The following is a 22,712-nucleotide window of genomic DNA, read 5'->3' as shown; positions in this document are numbered from 1 at the left end:
TTTCCTAGGTCTATTGAAAAACCTGATTAGCCGCCACATAGAGCTCCCAATAGCTCTCTCCTTCTTGGTTGTTTGTAAGAAGCTTCAAAAAAATCAGAAGCCTCGCCATCATGATCAGGGTACAGGCATTGTGCATATTCATCACAAGGATCTTTTACCTACGCACTTCTCTGGACACAATGCCTAGAGGGCCTGAAAGGTAATTTGTTCTTGGAGTTCCACGCCTAAACAAAAGCTGTGCTATGTACTGGACCCATCAGAGCGTGATCTCGGTTTAAAAAAAGTAACGTAAAATAGGTACACCCATTATGAAGATTTGGGGGAATATATTTACAAGGACATTGTGCCACTGGAACGTCACTTTTTCCGATGTACCCATTGCGCAAAGCCCTGCCCCAGATTTACAAAGCAGCGTCAAGCAACTTAGCATGGCTTAATGCTGCATTGTAAATATCTTCCACTTTCAAGCAGGTATCTGCGTCAAAGTGGCGTGCAATGGGCGTTGCTGTGGGCGTTCCACTGCAAAACCCATTACTTTTTGGCGCTGCCTCAGATTTACAAGGATCTGTAAATCTGAGGCAGCGCCAAAAACTAGCACCACTAAATAGCAGTCGTTGAATTGGCGCAACGAAGAGAAATACTTTTTTTCTCCTCGTTTTTGCTCTTTCTATGTGTGCTGCATTCTACAGCACACATAGAAAGAGCAAATCGCCTTTAAAGATTGTTTATGTGCAGGATGGTGTCCCTTCCTGCACATAAACAATCATTCCCTGCAACACAGACACCCTTCCACCATGGTCCAAGGTTGCCTGCATTGCAGGAAATCATCCCTGCAAAGCAGGCACCCATGCACTATGGCATAAGGGTGTCTGTGTTGGCGCTAGACAGCTTGTTTTAGCGCCAGCACAAGGGAAAACACACAGGTGCGCCGTATTCTTGTAAATACGTCGCATCCCTGTGTTTTTGAAATGGCACAGCGCTGCTAAAGTGCACGCAGCGCTGATCTTCGCCATTTCCTTGTAAATATCCCCCTGGGTTGCTAAGGATTTCGGCGCTGCGAGGAATGGAAAAGCTAGTATGCAGTACAGAAGGGAAGGACAAGAAGTTCATGGAGCTCTGAGGTCTATTAGTGAGGTACTTGGTGTAAGACTACTGAGTGGTAAGTTGCTCAAAAGAGTGTGGATCTTACTTATTGCAGAAGGAGCCATGGACTGAGAGCTGCATGGCAGACATCAGATGTAGAGCGGTACTGGTATTAGGAGGGTAGATCATAACTGAGTTGAAATGTCAACAACAGCGATCAGTTAAGGGATGTGTATATGTTAAAGATTTCTCTTGTTTCTCTTTTGTGGCTCCAATTACCCATTTATATCTACGTGATATGCTGACTACAGAATGTTTTTGGAAGCAGTACGTTTGAAAATTTAGTAAAAATGAATGGAACATTAACAACTGCTAAAAGGACTGGGAAAATGTTTTCCAACACAAAATCATGAAGTAGAGCAACAGATATACAGAGGACACCATCAGGCTAATGGAAGTAAGGGAGGGATCTTCTTGTTCTGCAGTGTAGAGCCAGATGCAAGAAAACAACCCATTCAGACCTTAGAAAAAGAACCTAACATATGGCTTTTACAATCCTGCATGAATAGGAACATACTAAATATATTTAATGAAGAGCCCCAGTGCAACTCTATAAAAGATGCATCACTAGAGGACTTGGTGTTAAAAAAAGAATTACCTATTCTAATATCCAGAATATAGTTGAATAGGGTCACCAGCTAGGGAGGAGACCGAAGGAAAGGTTGGTGTACATTTGTACAAGACTAGGCAGAAGGAAAAGGGTGAAGGGTGATTAGAAACAGTGCAAAGGAGAGTCATAAAGAAGCTCCATAATCTGCACCATTCATCTTAGTAGATGGAGCAATCAAGGCTCAACAGGGTAAGAGGAGATGAAAGGAAGAATGAAGAAAACAGGCATTGAGAAATGAGGGAGGGTGAGGAAGTAGGAGTCAGAGGAGAAATACCACATTTTATTCCTTCTGGGTAGAACTACATTAAAAGAATCAACAGCATTTCGACTTGGTATGGTTGAAGGGCTTCAGAGAGAAGACTTGAAGAATTGGTACAGAAGTAACAATTTTATGAATGCTTTTGTGCAGAATCAATAACAGAAATAAAAGTAGACGATAGAGGTGTACAAGCATATCTAAAATTAGAGAGGAAAAAGGACCCGAGGCCTTTCAGTCAAATGCAAACTAAAGAGGGTCTGGAATGTGCTCCATACTTTCCTTTTCTGGATATAATTTTTATCTAAACAGAAAAAAGTAAAACAATGGTGTATTCGAAGGGGACTCCTGACCCTTATATGCCACATGTTGCAAAATGCATGATTAGCATCAAAGAAACTTTTGTAGTGCAGTAACATTTCTTTTCCTCTACGGGACTGAAAAATGTGAATTCAAAGCCGCAAAATGATAAAACAAAACACATTTTAAAAAGTTTTCTTTTAAGATAAAATAACATTAATAATAACAGGTTAAATAAATAAAAGCAAATGTATAAACAACATTTTCCATTCTGTTATAATGTACTAATATGAAAAATAGGACTTTGAGCTCATCCCTTCGGCATAGTTCTGTTCCATAGTAGACAAAAAAATAATACTGGCTGGTAACAAAAAGTCAAATGCATTGCTTACAAATCAGTGCTCAAGGCCAATTCAAACGAGACATGATAGTTATAACAGCACAGTAGTGACCAAATGAAGGAATGCAAATATCAGTAATATACATTTTATATAAAACTTTAGTTTAAAAAGTCGCGCTTGACTCTGTTACTATAAACGGCGTGTACGCATGATAGTTTGACACAGCACATCTGAAGACGTCATCAGAATGCTGAGAGGCTCACTGCACATTATTTTCTATAGTAAGCAAATACTGCAGCTTTAAAATAAGCTTCACAATACTTATTTTATCTGTTCGAAACTGTAAAAGCAAATCAGTAAAATAATGTAAAATATATTCTTCCCCCCCAATATTTCTCTCTTTATTTTACATGTTAAGATTACACTTTCTAGACTGGTTATGTACATTTTGTCACAAAAGTTTCCTTGCTGGAGAAAGGTCACAGTTTTGTTAGTTTGCCAGGAACGAAGATATTGGATGGCAGCTGCTGGCAAGCATAGGATTTGCATACTAGTTATTTCGTCAGTGAAAGTTCTCACAGTGCCTTTAGAACCAGGTTAGATATCAATCCCTTTGACGAGTGACGCCTCCAGCGTGATGTTGAACTCCTGCAATGTCTGGAGCACTCGAATTAAGGAATTTACAAGAGTGTGATCCTTGATCAAAGCTGTGTCCTCGTACATTTGTGCTGTGATTGGGCAATCCGCGAGCAAGGCAATCCAGTGGTGTAGGAGGTGGTCCCTGCGAAGACAGTTTCAAAAGATAAGAAAATAAATATATTTTTACTCTAGCCTTTGAGATAAGTTCTTTCCATTAAATGTGATTTTAATTATGCATGCTCCAAGGTATATATGGATATCTAACATATTGCAAGCCACAGAGGATTTCCACGACCATATAGAGGACAAGGCCAAAGGCCGAATTCCTTTATAAGGTTATGGAAATCAGAGGTGACTTGCAATAACCTTATCAAGTACAGCAGGGTGGTACTTTATTCCTTATAATGCATGGTCACACCATCATCTTTCCCACAAACCACTTAGATCCTTGATGTGTCGCTCTTTTAAATATGAGAGAGCATGTTTGCAAACATAAAGAATATAAATAGAATTACTAGTGCACAGGGCACAATCAGTAATGAGAAAACAAAACCAATACAACTACGAGCCAGTATATACAAAAACAAGAATCAACATGAGCATGAGCCGAGAGCATTTGTAACATTTAGATCTTAAGTAGATCTGCATATATGTTCGTAGATTACATTAACAAGAGATATATTTATACATAAGTTAGCCTAACAAAGAATAATTGCAGTATAAATCACTCAAATAAAATAGATAGAGGGGGGTAAATTAATCATAGGACGGTAAGAGAATATGGAATTGGCTGTATTGAATTGGCTGAAGATTGGGGGCTAGCCTTTTACTTCCAGTTATTAAGGGGCTCCCATATTTTTAGCCCTAACGTTCTTTCCCTTCTACCTTACTTTGCATAAATCCCCTTCTCAAGATTGTAGACATTTAGCAACCTGGTCAACCATTAATGCAGAGTAGGTGGAAGTCTGTCAATTCATACTGATGCAATACAAATTCGGAGCACTGCCATAGCAACAAATAAAAAATGATCAAATTGGGACTAAGTGGCGTCTTCGGTTACCCCCAGGAGAATTCTTGCTGGCGTCAATCCAATCTCTATTCCCAGGGAGCTTCTCATGAAGAGTTCGATGGAATTATGTAAAGGCTGCAAATGTGGGCATGTAGCAAACATATGTATTATGTCTGCTTCTAAGCTATCACAACGTGGACATTTAATTCCCTGCGTTCCCCCACATTGTGCAATCCTGGCTAGTGTATAATATAATAAGTAAATTGTCTTGTAAATGTTGTGCCTGAAGATTAGCTGAGCAAAGAATTTTTTTTACCTAAATCTAATGCTAAACGGAAGACCTCCTGTACTTTCCTAACTTGTCTGCCCATTTAGTTTCATATTTCACAAGGTCATCTTCTCTATTTTCAATAAGCTCAGCGTAATTTTTTTTAATTGTGCAGTCAGTTCCGCCTTGAATAGCTTCCAGAATTACATTTTTCCCAAACCCGCTCGGTCCACCTTTTTTAGTGGTTAGGAAACTCCTAACCTGTAAATACTTAAAAAAATTCCTTGAGTTGAGACCGTTTGTTAACTGAATATCAGCAAATTGACGCAATCCCTCGACCCCAATCAAATCACCCACTTTTATCAGCCCCCGCCGCCCTCATTCTAAAAAGACGGTGTCTGAAAAAATCTCCTGTGGTAATGTAGGATTCTGAAATAACCTAGTATATGCATTAATTCTCCCTAAGCCAAATTTCTTCATGAATGCCTTCCAAATATTGTGTGCTGCAATCACAGTTTTAAACCTCGTTCTTTTTAAATAACTGGGGTCGGTATATTTCAAAAAAGCATTCTCAGCTTCTCCACCAAGCACTAGCACATAAATGGAAACAGACCCCAGTGTATCCTCTGTTTCGGTCTCTGCTCCCCCTAGCAGCCCCGTCATGTATTGTAGGGCAGCTGCCCAATAATACAGTTTGAAATCAGGCAAGGGCCACCCCCTCTATCCCTGGGAAGTGACATATATCTCAATGCTCTTCTTGTCTTGCCATGAGCCCAGACAAACCTATTTATCATCTGTTTTATTATGTTAAACCACTTCGCCTCAAACATAAGCGGGATTGCCCTGAACAGGTAGAGAAATTTTGGGAGAAGGATCATTTTAACGATATTGGTACGCCCTACTATAGACAAGTGTAGATTATGAAATCTATCCAGATCTTTCTTGGCTTTATTGATTATTGTCCCAATATTTATCTCTACCAGCTTATCCAGGTCCGCAGTGATATTTAACCCTAGATAGATTCCAGAAGGGACCACACGAGGATCTCCACACTCCACCTTCCCGTTTTTAATAATTTGGGTTTTAGATTTGTTCAGGGCATAACCTGAAACCTGGCCAAAACGCGCCGCTTTCTCCTCCACCTCTCTTATAGCCTCTGTGGGTAATGGAGTGATAACCGCCACGTCATCTGCATAAGCCAATACCTTGCATAGACCTCTTTGCGTCTCCAGTGGGGGGATCCTGCTGTTCACTTCCAATTTTATGTAAAGAGCAAAGAGAAGTGGCGAGCACGGACACCCCTGTCGCGTGCCCCGTGTGATTTGGAGGGGCGAGGTGTATCCTGCATTCACCCGGATACGTGCTGTGGGGGCTATGTATAATGCTTGTATCGCCTTAATAAAGTCTTCCTCGAAGCCAGATCGCCTCAAAACCCACCACAGGAATTCCCAGGAGACCCGATCGAATGCTTTTTTGGCATCCAGTAGCATAACTGCCATCGGGTCTACTGGAATTTCCGCTGCATCAAACAGAGTGATGACCTTACGTATTTGATGAGTTGTGCCTCTTCCTGGAATGAAACCAAGCTGGTTAATACTAACCAGTGTACCTATTACCCTTGAGAATCTTACTGCCAGAACCTTAGAGAAGATCTTCACATCTGAATTCATAAAGCGTAATTGGACGGTAGGACCCTGGTTCAATGGGTGGCTTCCCTTTCTTTAAAATAATAACTATATCTGCTCCTGCCCAGCTATCTGGTACTGACAGGCCTAGCTGTGCCTCTTGTATTGTATTGGCTAGATCAGCAATGATTTTCTCAGGAAAAACCTTATAGAATTCACTCGGGATCTGATCTGGTCCTGCTACCTTGCCTGTAGGGAGCCTTGATAAGGCGGATATAAACTCTTCTTTCTCCAGAGGTGCGTCCAATATATTCTTATCGTCCACAGACAATGTAAAACTGGGGGTTTCTTGCAAATATCTATGGATTTCTCTGTGATCTTTTGGTTGTTTTTCCTTTTACAATTTACTATAGTCCAGCCCTGACCTCTCAGGCCTTGCAGCCTCAGACCAATTGGAATCCATCAATAATTGGCTGATTCAATCGGGCGACGAACTCGCTCCCCTGAGGCGGATTACGGTTAAGCGAGCCCATGCAGCTAATAGGTGGTTCCACTCTGACCTTAAGGTGAAAAAACTAGCTGCACGGAGAGCTGAGAGAGCTTGGAGGAGAGCCTATAGCCCTTTACTGAAATCTGCATACCATTCTGCCTTACAGACTTACAAAAAAGGCATTCTTGAGGCTAAGACAGAATACTACTCAGGAAGGATTTTAGTGGCAGAGTCGCAATCCAAAGAGATCTTTGCTGCCGTCCATTAACTGGCAGCATCCGATAGAGTTACGACAACAGTCCCTCCCTCTCAACATCTCTGCGATTCGCTAAATGAATTTTTCATCGAGAAGGGCGCACAGATAAAAATTAATATACCACTTCCTTCGCTAACCTTTGTTAACCCGCCCCCTCCCCCCTCTACTTCCAAACTGGCTAGCATTCCTCTGCTGACCAAGGACTCACTCCTCCCTCTGCTTCGACGGGTGAAGTCGGGCTCCCCCTTGGATTTTGGTCCCGCCCATGTTTTAAGAGAGATCTTCTCGGCCTGTCCTACCCCTCTCCTCACGTTTCTTAACGACTCACTGAGCAATGGTGTGGTTCCCTCCTCTCACAAATCAGCAGTCATCATCCCGATCTTAAAAAAACTGGCGTTGATCCCTTGTCCCCAGCTAATTACCGCCCCATCTCCCTCCTGCCCTATTTGGGAAAGGTCTTAGAAACTCACGTCACGAGTACCCTGAGCACTTATGTGGAGGCAAATCATTGCCTCTCCCCTTGCCAGGCGGGCTTCCGACCTCTACACTACACAGAGAAGGTAGTGATCTCAGTGATGGACGGACTCCGCGAGGGTATTGACATCAACCTCCCGCAAGCCCTTGTTCTATTGGACCTGTCCGCCGCTTTTGACACGGTGGATCATTCCATTCTTCTCACTCGTGTCAGGGCGGCGGGCATAGAGGGCTCTGCCCTCTCCTGGCTCAATTCCTTCCTGTGTGACAGGGCACAGGCTGTTCATCTCGCTGGTTTTACTGCCTCCTCACAAAAGGTGGAGTGCGGCGTCCCTCAGGGCTCTTCCTTATCCCCTCTTTTGTTTAATTTATACATCTATCCCCTTATTTTTTCATTGCAGCAGCTCGAGGTCACGGTGTTTAATTACGCCGATGACCTCCAGCTTATCTTTAATCTCTCTCACTCCCCCTCCTCTGTTCAGAATTTTCAAACCGTTATGTTATTCATCCAAGATTGGATGAACTGCAACCACCTTAAACTCAACCCTGACAAGACAGAGCAGGTCTTGACAGGAGGTGGTTGCAGCCCCTGGTCCCCCTCGTTTTGGCCCCCTTCACTTGGTGTCCCCCCCCTCCCGGTTCCTAAAGTTAAAACCCTTGGGATCTTTCTCAATTCCCAACTATCTGTAAACCCCCAGGTCAGTTCGGTGGTTTCCTCTTGCTTTTTTTCCCTCCGGATAATTAGGAAGATATCTCGCTTCTTCTCCCTCCCGGCACTGAAAATAATTGTTATGGCAATGGTGCTCTCGCGCCTTGATTATGGGAACATAATCTATAACGGCGCACCGGCCTATGCCATACACCGATTGCAGCTAGTGCAAAATCAGGCTGCCCGCCTGATCCATGGGCTGCCCAAATTACATCGAGCAACCCCACTGCTGAAATCATTGCACTGGCTACCTGTGAGGGAGCGGGCCTTATTTAAACTAGGTTGCCTCACCTTCCAGGCTAGGATGGGCACTGCCCCCGAGTTTATATGCTCAGCCATCAAACCCTACCTGCCGGGCAGAGAACTCCGCTCTACCCACATGGCACTCCTGGTCACACCTCGCTTTAAGAAAAAGAAAGCAGGTGGGGCGAAATTTGCGGTCCTTGCACCTGTCTTCTGGAACTCCCTCCCCATGACACTCAGATCCGCAACCTCCTATTTGGAGCTCCGGAAGAATCTGAAAACCTTCCTTTTTTCCAGAGCTTTTGCTGCCTAACCTGCCCCTCTTGCTGCTGTTGCTAGTAGTAGCTCCTATAGCGCCATGAAACCGCTGGGTATAAGCGCGCTAAATAAATGCTTTTAAATTCAAAATTTAAATTCAAACTGTCGAAAAACTTCACGAATTTCCTCAGTACCTGTAACGAGGCGACCAGTGGTATCCTGTATCTCTTTCACTTCACCAAGAGCTGCTTTCTGCCGGGATCTGATCTGGTCCTGCTGCCTTGCCTGTAGGGAGCCTTGATAAGGCGGCTATAAACTCTTCTTTCTCCAGAGGTGCGTCCAATATATTCTTATCGTCCACAGACAATGTAAAACTGGGGGTTTCTTGCAAATATCTATGGATTTCTCTGTGATCTATTGGTTGTTTTTCCTTTTACAATTTACTATAAAACTGTCGAAAAACTTCACGAATTTCCTCAGTACCTGTAACGAGGCGACCAGTGGTATCCTGTATCTCTTTCACTTCACCAAGAGCTGCTTTCTGACGGGCCCTAACCGCTAAAGTGTGGCCCACCCGTTAACTAAATTCGTAGCACTGTTCCTTTTTAGCTAGAAAGATATCAGCAGCTTTATTGGCTATGCTCTCTTTTGCCTCCGCCCTAGCGACTTTAAGAAGTGCTTGCTCGAGCAGTGCACCAGTTACCGTACAGTGTGCCAGGTTCTCTTCGGCATCTAGTAGCGCCCTAGTAAACTCTACCATCCTTAATCGCTCTCGCTTTTGTTTAAAGAGACTAAAACTTAGTGTCTCCCCGCAGACCCCTGCCTTAAATACATCCCAAGCATTTCCTGAGGCCGTACTACCCCTATTGACCTCCCAGAAATCTTTAATCCAAGTTTCCATGTGTCTGATATAGTCAGCGCCCCTCAATAAACCCCTCTCAAATGTCCACACCCGATCCTGCCTACCTTTTGCCAATACCTCTACTGATAATATTAACGGGTTGTGATCGGAAACGATCCGGGGGAGCCTTTCAATCTGCAATTTTGATATTAAAGAGCTTGATATCATAAAATAATGTAACCTAACACATAGCTTATGGGGAGCAGAGTAGTAAGTACACCCAGGATCGCTAGATTTTAGCTTCCCCCATACATCCACCAGCGCATTGTTCTTACCGAGGCTCGAAATTGCCCGATAAACTCTTCTATCGGCCCTGGAATCTCCCAATGGAATAAACCTAGCCCCCCCTGCCACGTTAATATTAAAATCCACAGCTAGGATGACCCGTGGGGCCCATGTAGCCAGTTCTACATCTAAAAAGTCAAAAATCTCCGGGTCGTCTTCTGTTGAGCCATACACTGATCCCAATGTAACCCAGTCACCATAGATCAGACATGCTATCAAAACCCATCTACCCCATTGGTCCTCAAGCTTCTTCCTTACCACCACATTATTTAATCTAGACAGAATAGCCACCCCTTTGGTTTAAGCCAATTGCCTTGAATGAGCGAGCAAATGAAACCCCAACTACTCCAATAGAAAACCCTTAGTTCCCTCGATGTGTGTCTCCTGGAGACACACAAAATCAGGGCGTGTATTTCTCAGTAGCACCGCTACTCATTGCCTCTTGAGATGATCATTTAAACCACATACATTTAGTGTTATTATTCGTGTACTCATTAAGGTACATCTGCCGGTTGTCCTACCCAGTCAAACTGTACCCATAAACCCAGTTTTCCTTCAATGTCTAATGCCCATGACAGCCATAGCTTAACCCTTAACTCATGTTGCATGCTCCCCCTTGAACGAAGACCAGCTTTAAAAATAGTGCAAAAGTGTACTGTGCCCTGTGCTCATACCCCCCTCTCTCCCCCAGCCCCCCCTCAGACACCCACCCCACTTACAGGCAAATAGGTCAATCCTGACCTTTGTGTGACAGCTATGAGCCCATAGGGAATCGCATGCCCCACCTCCTCCGTGTATAACCTAACCTAGTGTGATTATGCCATAGAAGTGATTTTTATACTAATGAGTTACTACATTTGTTCATCTGAATAAATATTAAACCGTATCAGTTATTTCAGTGCAGCCTCAAACCCTCCTCTGCTCCCTTCTGCCTTTTAACTCTAACATAAATCCTTGAGCTTTAGTCTCTGAGAAAAACATCCTGATTTGCCCGTCCACCAGTACTTTAAGACGAGCCAGAAAAAGTAGGTAGGCCTCGCACCCCAATTTCTAGAAGGGAGTTATCAATTGTCTTAAACACCATCTCCTTTCCACTGTGGCGTGGCAGAAGTCAGGGCGTGCGAAGAATGTTGTTCCGTTAAAGGAGCGCCGGGCCTCGGGCCTCGCTTTGTCCATAACTTCTTGCCTGAGAAAATAATTCCCAACGTAGACCAGAATCGCCCTAGGCCTGTCAGTCTGAGACGCAGCTCGCCCTTTCCTTTGGGTTAAGGGAAACCGATGAGCGCGTTGCACTTCGTTTTCCCAGTTCCATGCTGAGAGTTCGGGAAAGGCCCCCTTTAGTAGTGTAATGACAAATGCCCGAGCGTCCTGCCCTTCTGACCCCTCTGCCAAGCCCAGCAATCTAATGTTATTCCGTCTTAGATGGTTTTCGAAGTCTTCCAGCTTCCACTGAACGTCCTCCGTAACTTTCTCCTGAGCTTCCTTGAACTCCTCCCATCTTGTAACTTCATCTTCCAGCTTCCCTGAACTTTCTTCAACTTCAGTGACTATTCCTGCCATCTCAGCATACAACTTATTGATCTTGCTTAAAGAGGGGTGAGGCCCTTTGCTCTCAGGAGGTCAGAAACAAAGCCTGCTCGAGCTTAGGGTTTTTACACCTCCTCCCACAGGATGACCTGCGAATTAGCATTCCAAGTCAGGGAGCTTAAAAGAGCCCACCGCCTTCGGTATGTGAATCTAGCTTCCCTCAGAGGTGAGGGGATGCCAACCCCTCCCGTACAGGGCCCATGTGGTGCCAGGACAAGCAGAAAAACTAGCTATGCAGGAGGCATGCTGCACTGCCATGCTGGGCACACCTCTAGGGTGACCAAGCCTGACGTGAACACTAAGTTAGAAATTCCACCATATTGTTTGTGGTTGAATTAGGAATTCTGGGTCAGGGAAGTGGTCCTCTAGTGAATGTAGTGACCCCAGTGGTAGGTTTCCCATTGCCTACTACCCCTCACTCCCCTTACCACCCCATAAGTATTTAGGAGACCCCCCTGATACCAGGACTTCAGATTTCGATGCATCAAGAGAAGGAGTGGACGAAGAAGAGTCCTGCCATGAGAACCGAGGACCAACAACTGAGTTGGTGCCAACCCTGCCAGGGGGACTGCTGCCCCCAACAATCATAAAAGAAGCAGGCTCATCCTTCCACTGTGCAGTCTCAAAGAAACCTTGAGGGCTGTCAGTGCTTCGCTCACTTGAAATAGAGGAGCTACACCCCTGCAGCCTAAGGCATCAAAGACTCAAGGTGCGGTCCACCGAGTTGTCACTCCCTGGCCAGCCAACGTAGCAACTCTCCAGGAAGAGGACCCTGTGCTCCTGAAGGTCAGATCTGTCCTACCAAGTGAGAGGACACATGGGCCAACCAGAGCCGCACAGGACCAATACCCGGGATACTGGACCCCTTGCAGCAGCCAAGGATTGTTGTGCCCAGTCCAGACACCAACGCCGAGGAAGACCGACCTGCACATTAAGGGACTTCAGGGACAGTGAGATCCACTTCGTGAGTGGCTCAGCTGTCCTCTTTGCCCCTCTACTGGAAAACAAAGACCAAGACGTGAGTCTGTGGCCGCAGCATTCTGACGCCTCAAAGCACCTATGTACCCGTGCTTCAGAGCCTGAGTCCAAGAGAGGTGGTACTGCCAACCGAATCCCCAGACCCACAAGAGATAAGCCCATGCTTTGATTTGCCAAGACTAGACTTCCATTTCCTGCCTTCAGTCTCTTTCTGCAGGCCCCCTCCAACCGCAAAAGACTTCAGCACTGAATCAGATGCCAAAAGACACCATTGCACCCGAGCCCCACAGCCTGAGAAGAAGTGGACCATGTCCCCACATGCCCGAGGATATCAAGGGCCGAGCAACCCTGTGGGTTCCACCAGACTGGCCCCCGAGTCTCAGCTTGCAGTCTGTTTCTGACTGGACCGTTCTCCCATTGAAGTGAGACGGACATCTGAAGTCATAACACACCTCTGCACCCGGACTCCCCAGAGCCTCTCGAGGTGACCTGTTGGCGTGGCCTAGAACCTTGTCCCATACTCACCTTAAGAACAGTACTGTAAGTCGCTGTTAAGTGCCTAAATGTAATACATATTTTTCCTCAATAGGATAACATTATGGATCCAGAAATTGTTAATTGTTAAAAACTGTAAAAATTCATAACTTGAAAAGTACTTACCCGATTCTGATGATCTTGGTATCTAAATGTATATAAAATATGTGTTATTTTTATAAATTGGTGTCAGAATTCTTTGAGTGTGGTCTCACTTGCTGCCTTCATGTGTGTAATAAATGCTTAGCACTACCCTCTGATATGCCTAACTACTTGCCCACACTACCACACAAGAGAGCATTTGGGGTGTCATTTGTTCCTCTGTAATTCTTTTGGGGTTGCCAGGACTCTCTGCACACAGTATACCTCTTTTTGAGTGCACTATACAGAGAGCCAGCTTCCTACACCAACTCTGCAGGCCTCGACATGGAAGACATGTTACTTCAAGGAAACAACATGGGAGAGTTGTCTTATGCAGCGCTGTGGGACGCGGCCAAAGCCATGCTGAAGGGCAGATTTATAGTAAACACAACGACGTTCATTAGGCTAGCCAAGGCCACAAACTTAGATATGGAACCCCAGCAATCGCTGGTGGAATTCCAACACAAGACCTCGGGATCGAACAGTGTATAAACAGTTGAGGCAGGTCAGGGGTGAGCTATAACAACTATACATGACAGATACAGCGCGGAAACTGCTGTAGCCAAATCAAAAATAGTATGAAAAAGGAGACAAGTCTGATAGTTTGTTAGCATATAAGTTGCGAAGGAAGCAAACTAGAAACGACATCGCTACCATAAAAGACAATCAAGGGCGATCAATCACTGACACAACTGATATACTCCAGATATTTACAGTTCTTTACTCAGCCCTATATCAAGCACATCCTGCCACTCTCAAAGATTGGGAGCGCTAGTTGCAGGGGGCGGGGGGTGGTTTGCCTTTCCTCACTTAGATCCCACCTTATTGTAGGAATTGGAAGTTCCCATCATGTCTGAGGAGGTAAAGATGGGAATTCACAATGAAAAGCAATACAAACCCAGGGCCGGATGGGTTCTCAGTGTCCTTTTTATAAATCCTACTGCGAACCACTGGAGGAAAGCTTGGGCAGAGTCTTTAACTCATTTCTCCACACTAAGTCAGTCATCCCTACCATGACGGAAAAGGTGGTCTCACTTTTATTAAAACAGGGCAAAGACCCAACTGCTTGCTCCTTGTACAGACACATCGCTTTCCTGAACTTTGATGAGAAACTTTATACTTCCATTTTGGTCTCTCGTTTACATAACATATGGCCACTGCTACTGTTTCGTTGCCAATCTGGGTTTGTCAGGAATAGACAGGCTAGAGATAATATATGGCTGGCAGTCAAAGTTGTTGAAACAGCAAAACCGATCAAGAGCGTCCTTCTCTCTCTTGACAAGGAGAAGTCTTTTGACTGTTGGCTGGCACTACCTTCGAACCCTACACACAAAAACCGTTTTGGTCCTCCGTATGATATCGCAGGACTAGGCAACTATGTGGGACAGTACTACTGAGTGCCCTGGGGCCAGGTGAGTGAGCATAGAGACGGGACAAAACAAAATTCTTGTTTATTGATTTTCATTGTCAGGTAACTGCATATAAAATAACAAGCACGCACCTTAAATAAAAAATAAAAGCAAGTTAAATGCGATCACTACAGATGTTTGTGTGTATGACAAGAGAGTAACAAAATTAATTCCTGATTGGTGCAGTGAGAAATAGTGACTTGTTCATTGATAGTGCTACGAGGACCCAGCCAGTGACAGAAAGCACTGTGAATGTCATTATTTAAAAAATTGTATTGCAAAGTATAAAACAGGTTGCTGCAAAATAATATTTAAGATAAAACAAGTGATTTAAAAAATAATAAGCAATCAATCAGGCTACATCAGACTATATCTAGTACAAATATCTTTTGTATGTCCATTAAATAAGCGTACTCCTATTAATAGGCACATGTTACCTCCCTAAAAGAATAAACATTTGTCACTATGAAGCTTGAAGTGAATCCATTATTTAAACCCTTTACTGGCTCTAAAGCAGCTTTTATATTTATTGATCAACCAATTTTAAAACGTTTAGTTATTTCAGGTAGTAGGAATCCTGGTGAGAAGGGATGTTTCTTCTTTAGCTCTCTCACAGCACAGACACCTGTGCCCTCTGTCCTCAGTGAGTGTCCACTGGACCCCAGTTGAGGCCGTCTTACTATGAAAAGGGACGTGGGCTGTATTGTGCTTGGTAGCTTTAGGGCCAGGGTCACTATTGCTGCGTCCGGAATGGCCCAAGCAAAAGACGGGGCAGGGTCAGTGGCTACACAAAGCAGCAGAACGCCTGCTTTGGGCATCTGGGATTAGAAGTGATGGCCCTGTGGAGTGAGCACTGTAGACAGCCTGCTTTGCAGAGCTGTAGGTAACATTGGTGCTGCAACAGAATATGACTGTTTCATTCTCCTTCTTTGCTTGCATTAGGGGCCCATGAAATACTTGCTGTGCCAGTGTTACTCTGGGCCTCGCAGCAATGACCCAAGGGAGGGGAAATATGAAGCCAAGGATACACCTTGGTTTGAGCATCAGAGAGAAGGCAGGGAGAGGGCTAGTGTGAAATGGAGGATCATGTTGTTATCAAAGAGCAGAAGAGACAGCCGCTTCGCAAGCAGTAGCTATCGTTAGTGATGAAGGTGCAGTAGTATTGGGGCCACTGTATCATAATTATGAATGTCATACTTTAAAAAGAGGGTATGGGGGTTGATTTTCCTTGCTAGCATTAGGGCAGAGAGCACCCTTTCTGCAAAAAGTGGGGGAACATGCTGGGGCGCATTTTATTTTTCAGAAAGAGACAGACCTAGTTTCAAGATTGATTGAAGTGATGGTCAGGCATGATGGGAAGGAGTCAAAGAAGAACAGGAGATAGCCGGCTTCTCAGGGCCCCAGCTATCATTAGTGCAGCACGTGGAGTTGCCCTGGTGCCTCAGCACCCCAAGAATGCATTTAGTGTGCATTGCAAGCCACAGCTAAGCACCTCTGAAATGATCTCCTAATCCTGCCCCCTGTTATCAGCCCAGCCCCTCTCACTCCCCAAATCCTTGCCATATACTTTTGGAGGGGGTTCAACTTCAAAACATTTTGCGGGGGTAGAGGGGATGTTCAGAGCAAAATACATTTTAAGAACTATTAAACAATGTGAAGTGTTATGAAATGTTTGTAATGGATCACTGTTGTCAGTGTTTTAAGAGAGAATCCTAATTTTACCTGGCTCCGAGGCACACCAGCATTTGAAACTTGCCGTCCTTTCCAATATTTCTAGGATTGTTGTTGATTGCAATGAGGAATCGGCAAAATATTCTTGCCCTAGTCTGCCAGTTGTCTTCTACGACCATTCCACTGTCATCAAAAGTCTGATCATAATGTGCTTGTGCTTTTTCTTAGAGAGAAAGAAAGGTAAATATATTAGTAAGGTGGTAAAAAATCAATCCAGTGGCATGACCAGGGGCTTGGAGGCATGTGCCACTGTCCCATCCGTCCTGGCCATCCCTTGTGCCACTCCCACAAAAACAACACACTGCATGCTACCCGTCTTATGTGCTGCAGGCAAGGCAACATCTTGGGGACACATCCTGTGTGGGCTGGACTCAGGGTGGCAAGGTGGACTGTGCTATCATGAACACAACACACCAAACAGCTAAGGAGTGAGCAGCTTCAGGGCAGGTATCATGAGTCGCATGTTATTGTTCACCCACAGTTTCCACCCATGGCCTTGCTTGTGCAACCCCAGAATTCTTGTGTCTGCAGGTCTATGCAATGGTCAGGCAGCACTGCAGCAGAGCCACTGTGCAAGGCGCAGGAGGGGAGACATGTCCTTCATTGGCAGTATCACAAATGTATTTTCATTTAAATGTTTCCTATAATGTTTGATTTTTTGGGGTGTTTCGTTCTAAAATGTCTTTCCTTGAGTTAGGATTTCATGACTTCGTTTCCTCTAATATGCTTTCTATATTTTCGTTTCTTCATTAATTCACATACATCAATCATGAAGTGCTGTTTCATTGCTTACGGCCAGGCGGGGTGCAGGAAGCCCTTACTCTTATGTGCGGAATAGTAGATTTCAGCTTAGGAAACCAAGGCCCTTACATGTTTTTGTACTTATACCTAAGGTACTCGCTTAGCAGTATATACATCATATGCATGTTCATGTATAATTTACAGGATATGAGTCTATGGGCCATATGTATGAAACAAATTCGCGTTCGCAAAGGCCTTTGCGAATGCGAATTTGCAAAATGGTATGTATAAAGTGAAATCTGATGCAAAATAAGGAATCGCAAAATTTGCGATTCCTTATTTTGCAATTGCATATAAGGAATCGCAAATTTTGCGATTCCTTAAATGCAATGTATGAAGCAAAAAAAATTGCAAAATGCCCTTAAGGAGTCGCAAATTACCACCAACTTCTAGTTGGTGGTAAGTTGCGAATTCCTTGAAAAATGCACATTTCAGCATTTTTCAAAGTGCCATGTGAAGCACATACATGCCCTTAGGGCGCCACATGTGCACCCATGCATATTTCAGGGGTGCAACAGGGTGTCCTTTGGACACCCTTGAAATTATTCTCAATTAGCGATTTTCAATTTGCGAATCGCAAAATTGAGAATACCTTCCCATTCATTCCTATGGGCCTCCTCGCCCATAGAAATAAATGGGAAAGTATTCCTTAATTATTAATTAATAAGGAATACTAAGAATTCGCTAAAAAAAATGCAAATTTGTACATACATACCAATTTGCGATTCTGAAGTAGCGATTTCTTAAAAATCGCTATTTCAGAATCGCAAATCGGTACCTTCATACATATGGCCCTATATTCGAACCATTCATATCCATCCACCACTCACTGCTGTAAAGTAGAAACTGAAAATAAGGTGGGCATTTTGCATCTGTGTCTGAGAGGAGCTCTGCCCCCAGTATGTAGTATGGTATTAACAAGTGAGTAACAAATAAATGTGTGGCAGATACTGATCTGGTAAATATTTTTAAATTTCTCATAGCAAGTGCAATGAATCAATATGATTTTAAGATATATCAATGTGCAATTCAGTGGCATTGTTGTGTCCTCTAATGTTTTTCAGTATTAAGATGAATTAAATACAGACTACAATAAATATGTTTAGTATTTCAAAGAAATACAAATTTTATTGTATATGTGTGTTTTTATTTTTCTTGAAGCAAGTAAAAAGACTTTTGGCAAAACCTTTTGTCTCCCTTGTTTCACGAGAAGATAGAGTTGAATGATTAGTAGTAGCGTTGATTGTTAATGAGCAATCCTGCTAAAAAATGAGAACAAAGCAAATACATTGGTCATCCAACACTCATTTCTGTATTTCTTCACAATGTTTTGTAAGAAGGAATTTTTATAACATGAGATACTTTATCTTACAGACCATGTTTTAATATACCTAGCTGCAGCCTAAATTCAAGGAATGTCGTGTTTTTAAATACCCCTGTTCTAATTAGGAATCCCATCAAGGTAGAATCAGGTACTTCAACCATCATTATCTAATACAGCATAATGGAAAAGGAAAAGAAGTGAAGTGAGTAATCATGGATAAGCAGCATCTTCGTAAAGATTAAATCGGATAAATATACGGTATAGAAGTCATCATCTGAATGCCACCTCTTGGAACGAGGATGAGTGGTTTATGACTTCAATCATGTTCCCATGATGGAAAAAAAGGACTGCAATAAGTAAAGTTTTTCATTCTCAGTCATGGACCCACAAGTTAAGCCCCATCAAGAAGTGGTACGGAAACAACAAAATTGAACAAGTATAAAGATAAGATAACTTACCCAAACAGGTTGCTTAAAAAGGGTAGGCCTCCTTAGGTACTACCAGGGAGTCAGAGTGTGGACAATAGTGTCTATTAGAACATTGGAATGTTGGTAGCTCCATTGGTATAGCCCAGCTACGAAGGGCTATAAGGCTATTAGAACATTCTGCCACTAGAGGGTAGAATGTTCTAACAAAAAAGAACAAAGCCTTATGGGAGGGTGAGGGGATTGGAATCCCCTCAGGCTCCTTGAAGCCTTTGTTCACAGCCAGAGCTGTGGACAAAGAAACATTGGAATGTTGGAGCTCCAGGCTTATACCAGCCATTATAAGCCCGGAGCACTCCATTGTTTTCAATAGAGCTACCAACATTCCAATGTTCTAATAAATATGTAGATTACGTTTCAGGTTGCCCCTTTGAAGATGTCACAAATAGGAAAATTTACTAATGATCCATCCGGCACTCTTCTTTCTTAGTATTTACTCTAGTATTTATCTATACTTTGTTTGTGTGCTCATCCCACCTAGTGTGTTGTCTAAAAACACTGTTCTGAATACTTTAATTAGAGGAAAGCGGTGCTGCCGCTTTCAGAGGTGGTGTGCACTATAATGCACAGACCGGGGAGGTCTTACTCCTTTATATTCTTTAAAAAAAAAAAAATCCAGATTCAAAATAGTTTCAAACCATATTGTTTGTTTATTGATTTTTTTCTTTGTTTCTTTTCTTTTGTTTTTTCTTCAAAACTCTCTGTTAGTGATTTTCACATCATCACAAATCACAATTTATATCTTCCCAATGCATTTCGGGTCATGTGGGACCCTCCCTCAGGGGTCTATATTGAAACAAACAAGGAAAATATTATGAGCCGTCCGGCCTAATAATCTGACACACGATACATAACATTTTGAATACTCAACATGCTCAAACATTTTCTATTGATGGTACACTACAAATATAACGGTAGACGTCATCTCATACATTCGTGATCAACTGAGAACTCTATACTAAAACCATGAATTACACATGACCAATCAAACTCATAGTTTGAACAAAGTTATAAGGGAAAACTTAAATGATTGGTCATGTGTAATTCATGGTTTTAGTATAGAGTTGACACATGACCCGAAATGCATTGGGAAAATATAAATTGTGATTTGTGATGATGTGAAAATCACTAACAGAGAGTTTTGAAGAAAAAACAAAAGAAAAGAAACAAAGAAAAAATCAATAAACAAACAATATGGTTTGAAACTATTTTGAATCTGGAAACATTTTTTGAAAAAGAATATAAAGGAGTAAGACCTCCCCGGTCTGTGTATTATAGTGCACACGACCTCTGAAAGCGGCAGCACCGCTTTCCTCTAATTAAAACAAATAGGAAAATGCCATGATTAATTTAACATGGTACTGTAGTCTAACATCTGGGATGGTAGAAGGGCACGTATGGCAAAGAAACAAGCTTATTGGCCCATGAAAGAGGGGGGTTTGGGATTCCCCCGCCTAGTCCACTCCTACCAAGCAGCACAACTTCGATACATGGTAGAATGGTTCAGACCCAAAACTGAGAAACACTGGTGCTTTATTGACCAAGCCATGTCAGGGACCCATATTAGGAAGATACCCTGGCTCCCAAAAATACATAGTCTTGTGGTGGGGCTATCTCCCTGGCTCTTTGCGCTGCCAAATATATCATTTTAGCCAAATGGGGGACAGATAATAATATTTAAATGAAACTAGAATGGCAGTATAAACTTTGGACTCTATTGGGTATGGAGAAGTTGACGCAGTGCTAGAATGCAAACTACCTGCCTTTGATAAAACATGGGGGCCATGCATATGCTACCTCTCTCAGGAACTTAGGGAGCTACCTTGCCCAACATACTTGCGCATACTCCGCCTTACCCAGCCTGCTCACGAGCCACTCGAGGGCAACACTTCCACCTCCTGATCTGGTTCAGCTATTTACTAGACCAACTGCCTTACACCTATCTTCTTGTATAATGCAGAGTGTGTCCTTTTATGTATTTTCATTTTGGTTTCTTGGTTTCTCCTTGTTCCCCCGACTTCCTATTTTCCCTCGCGCATGCAAGCATGTTTAAGCCCCACCGGCCAGTGGATGTAAGTGCGGTTGAATCTATTGTTCGACTATCTGATCAAAACTCTAATAAAACAGATCTAAATCAACATGGTACTGTAGCACCTTTTTAAATCAGCCCCTAATTTCAAAGAAGTGGTCTGGTAGCTTTTTGGTGGTGTATAGATATGCAAATTGATGACAAAGGAGTGCCGATTTTGTCGAAGTCCAGTCTCATTTGCAGCATGGCAGTAAGGTGACAGAATGATAAAGAAATAGGTTATTCAGATTCACACAAACTTGTACTGGGGTGTTTTTTATTTAAAAATTGGATGTAACGCTGTGGCACAGCACAGTCATTGGCAGCAAATATTACCTCCCACTGAAGCCTGGTGGATATTAACTTTGAAAAGATGTAGAATTTACAGGTAGCAGCCTTGTTACTTCCATCATCTTGTCCACACAACCATTAAAACTTAAATTAAAGTGGTAATGCCTCACGGTAATGCTATTGCCACCACATGGTGATAACTGAATGTTCTAAAGTGGGAACTCCCCCTTCCAAACAAAATAATAAGGGTAATAAGGGAAGTCAGTTTTTATGTGTAGGCATAATGTTGAGGAGGTTCATGGATCTCTAGAGGGAACTGAATGTCTCCATGACAAGGTGTGGGCTGTACAGTGGCTTACAGAGCCACTCATGCTGCATTTTGATCAGGGCCTTGGCAAAGACCAAAAGAGGCTTTATTCCACTGAAAGACAAATACCTTCTGTTTTACCACCACATCTGGTGCAACTTCTGTTACGTTTTCAAGACTGAGAAAAAGAAAAATGGTGGCGGTCGCACTCCTCTTTTATTCAATTGTAGATTTGTTAAAATCCTATTGTAATGCTGTATGGGTGCTATGGAGTATCACCTCCTGATCACGAGTTGTATGTGGTAAATTGCAAAGTAAAGTCCCTCACCCCTGGAAGGGCAAACTCCTCTAAGCACTCCTTGGTGAAAATTCCGCTTTAAGCAATCACCATTCACTTAAACAAGTTTCACTTTGGTTTATTCATCTCCATATTCCAATAGTGAAATATCCATCAGTTTTGTATATGTTTCTTCAAAAATGCATTTAAATGTTCTATTATTCGAATAAGGGGTGAAGGACTTTACTTTGCAAGTTTTCAAGACTGACATCCAGAAATATGTATCTTGGAGGGCCACAATGCATTTCAAATCTTTCCGTGATGGAGGACTGGATTTTCCATTTTTGTGTAGAAGGAATTGGTTCTGGGTGAAGATGTAATATAAGGCACTATGAGGTATGATCAAAGTAATCACTGCCCTGTTTATGTCTCTCCTAAGAGTTTTCAGGCATTCTGCTGGGGCATATTGCACTTAGTGCCCATGGGACAGCAGGCATGTTTGCCCAATTTTTGTGCCCTAAAACACCACAGTATTCTTGAAGGACCTTCAGACACCTTTGCAGCCCGTTCTGGTATATGGATCATGCAAATGTAAAATTAGCACTTGAACAGGCACACAGGGGCATTCCCCGATTTTAATGAGGGTGTGGTTCCATTGAAATGAGTAAAATCAGACCTTGCCTGTAAACTGGAGCTTTATTACAGGCGTGGGCACAAGGTCAAAGAAGACAGCAAGAGGTGCACTGATTCTATGTTAAATATGATTGTGACATTTTGAGGATGTCCCTTGGACAAAGGCAGGGGGATTAGGTCACCCCTACTTACCCCCAAGGGGGGTGCAGTGAAATCGCTGTAGTGTCTGCTGTGGAATCCATGTCCCTCTTGAAACAGAGCCTGGGTATGTACAGAACTTCTAACGAAGTAGAGCATTTTGAGGTGAGAAAGAAATCACCATCGATGCTCCTATCTTGT

At 43.1% G+C, this 22,712-nt stretch overlaps 1 protein-coding gene across 4 annotated transcripts in view; it reads right to left on the bottom strand.

Annotated features, from left to right (window-relative positions):
* Positions 1–2,409: 2,409 nt before the first annotated feature.
* Positions 2,410–22,712, bottom strand: part of DENND5A (DENN domain containing 5A) — a 349,938-nt gene continuing 329,635 nt past the window's right edge. For all 4 annotated transcript variants that reach the window (XM_078680968.1, XM_078680967.1, XM_078680969.1 and 1 more), the window contains 2 exons: positions 16,179–16,350; positions 2,410–3,431 (listed from right to left, as the gene is read on the bottom strand). In XM_078680968.1, coding sequence (XP_078537094.1) covers positions 3,248–3,431; positions 16,179–16,350 — 356 coding nt within the window. In that variant the 3' untranslated portion in view covers positions 2,410–3,247. The remainder of the gene's footprint in view (positions 3,432–16,178; positions 16,351–22,712) is intronic.

The sequence above is a fragment of the Lissotriton helveticus genome, chromosome 3_1 (genome assembly GCF_964261635.1).
Source record: "Lissotriton helveticus chromosome 3_1, aLisHel1.1, whole genome shotgun sequence".
Lineage (NCBI taxonomy): Eukaryota > Metazoa > Chordata > Amphibia > Caudata > Salamandridae > Lissotriton > Lissotriton helveticus.
Note: the sequence above shows the minus strand (reverse complement) of the source record. Positions and strands in the feature narration are given on the sequence as shown.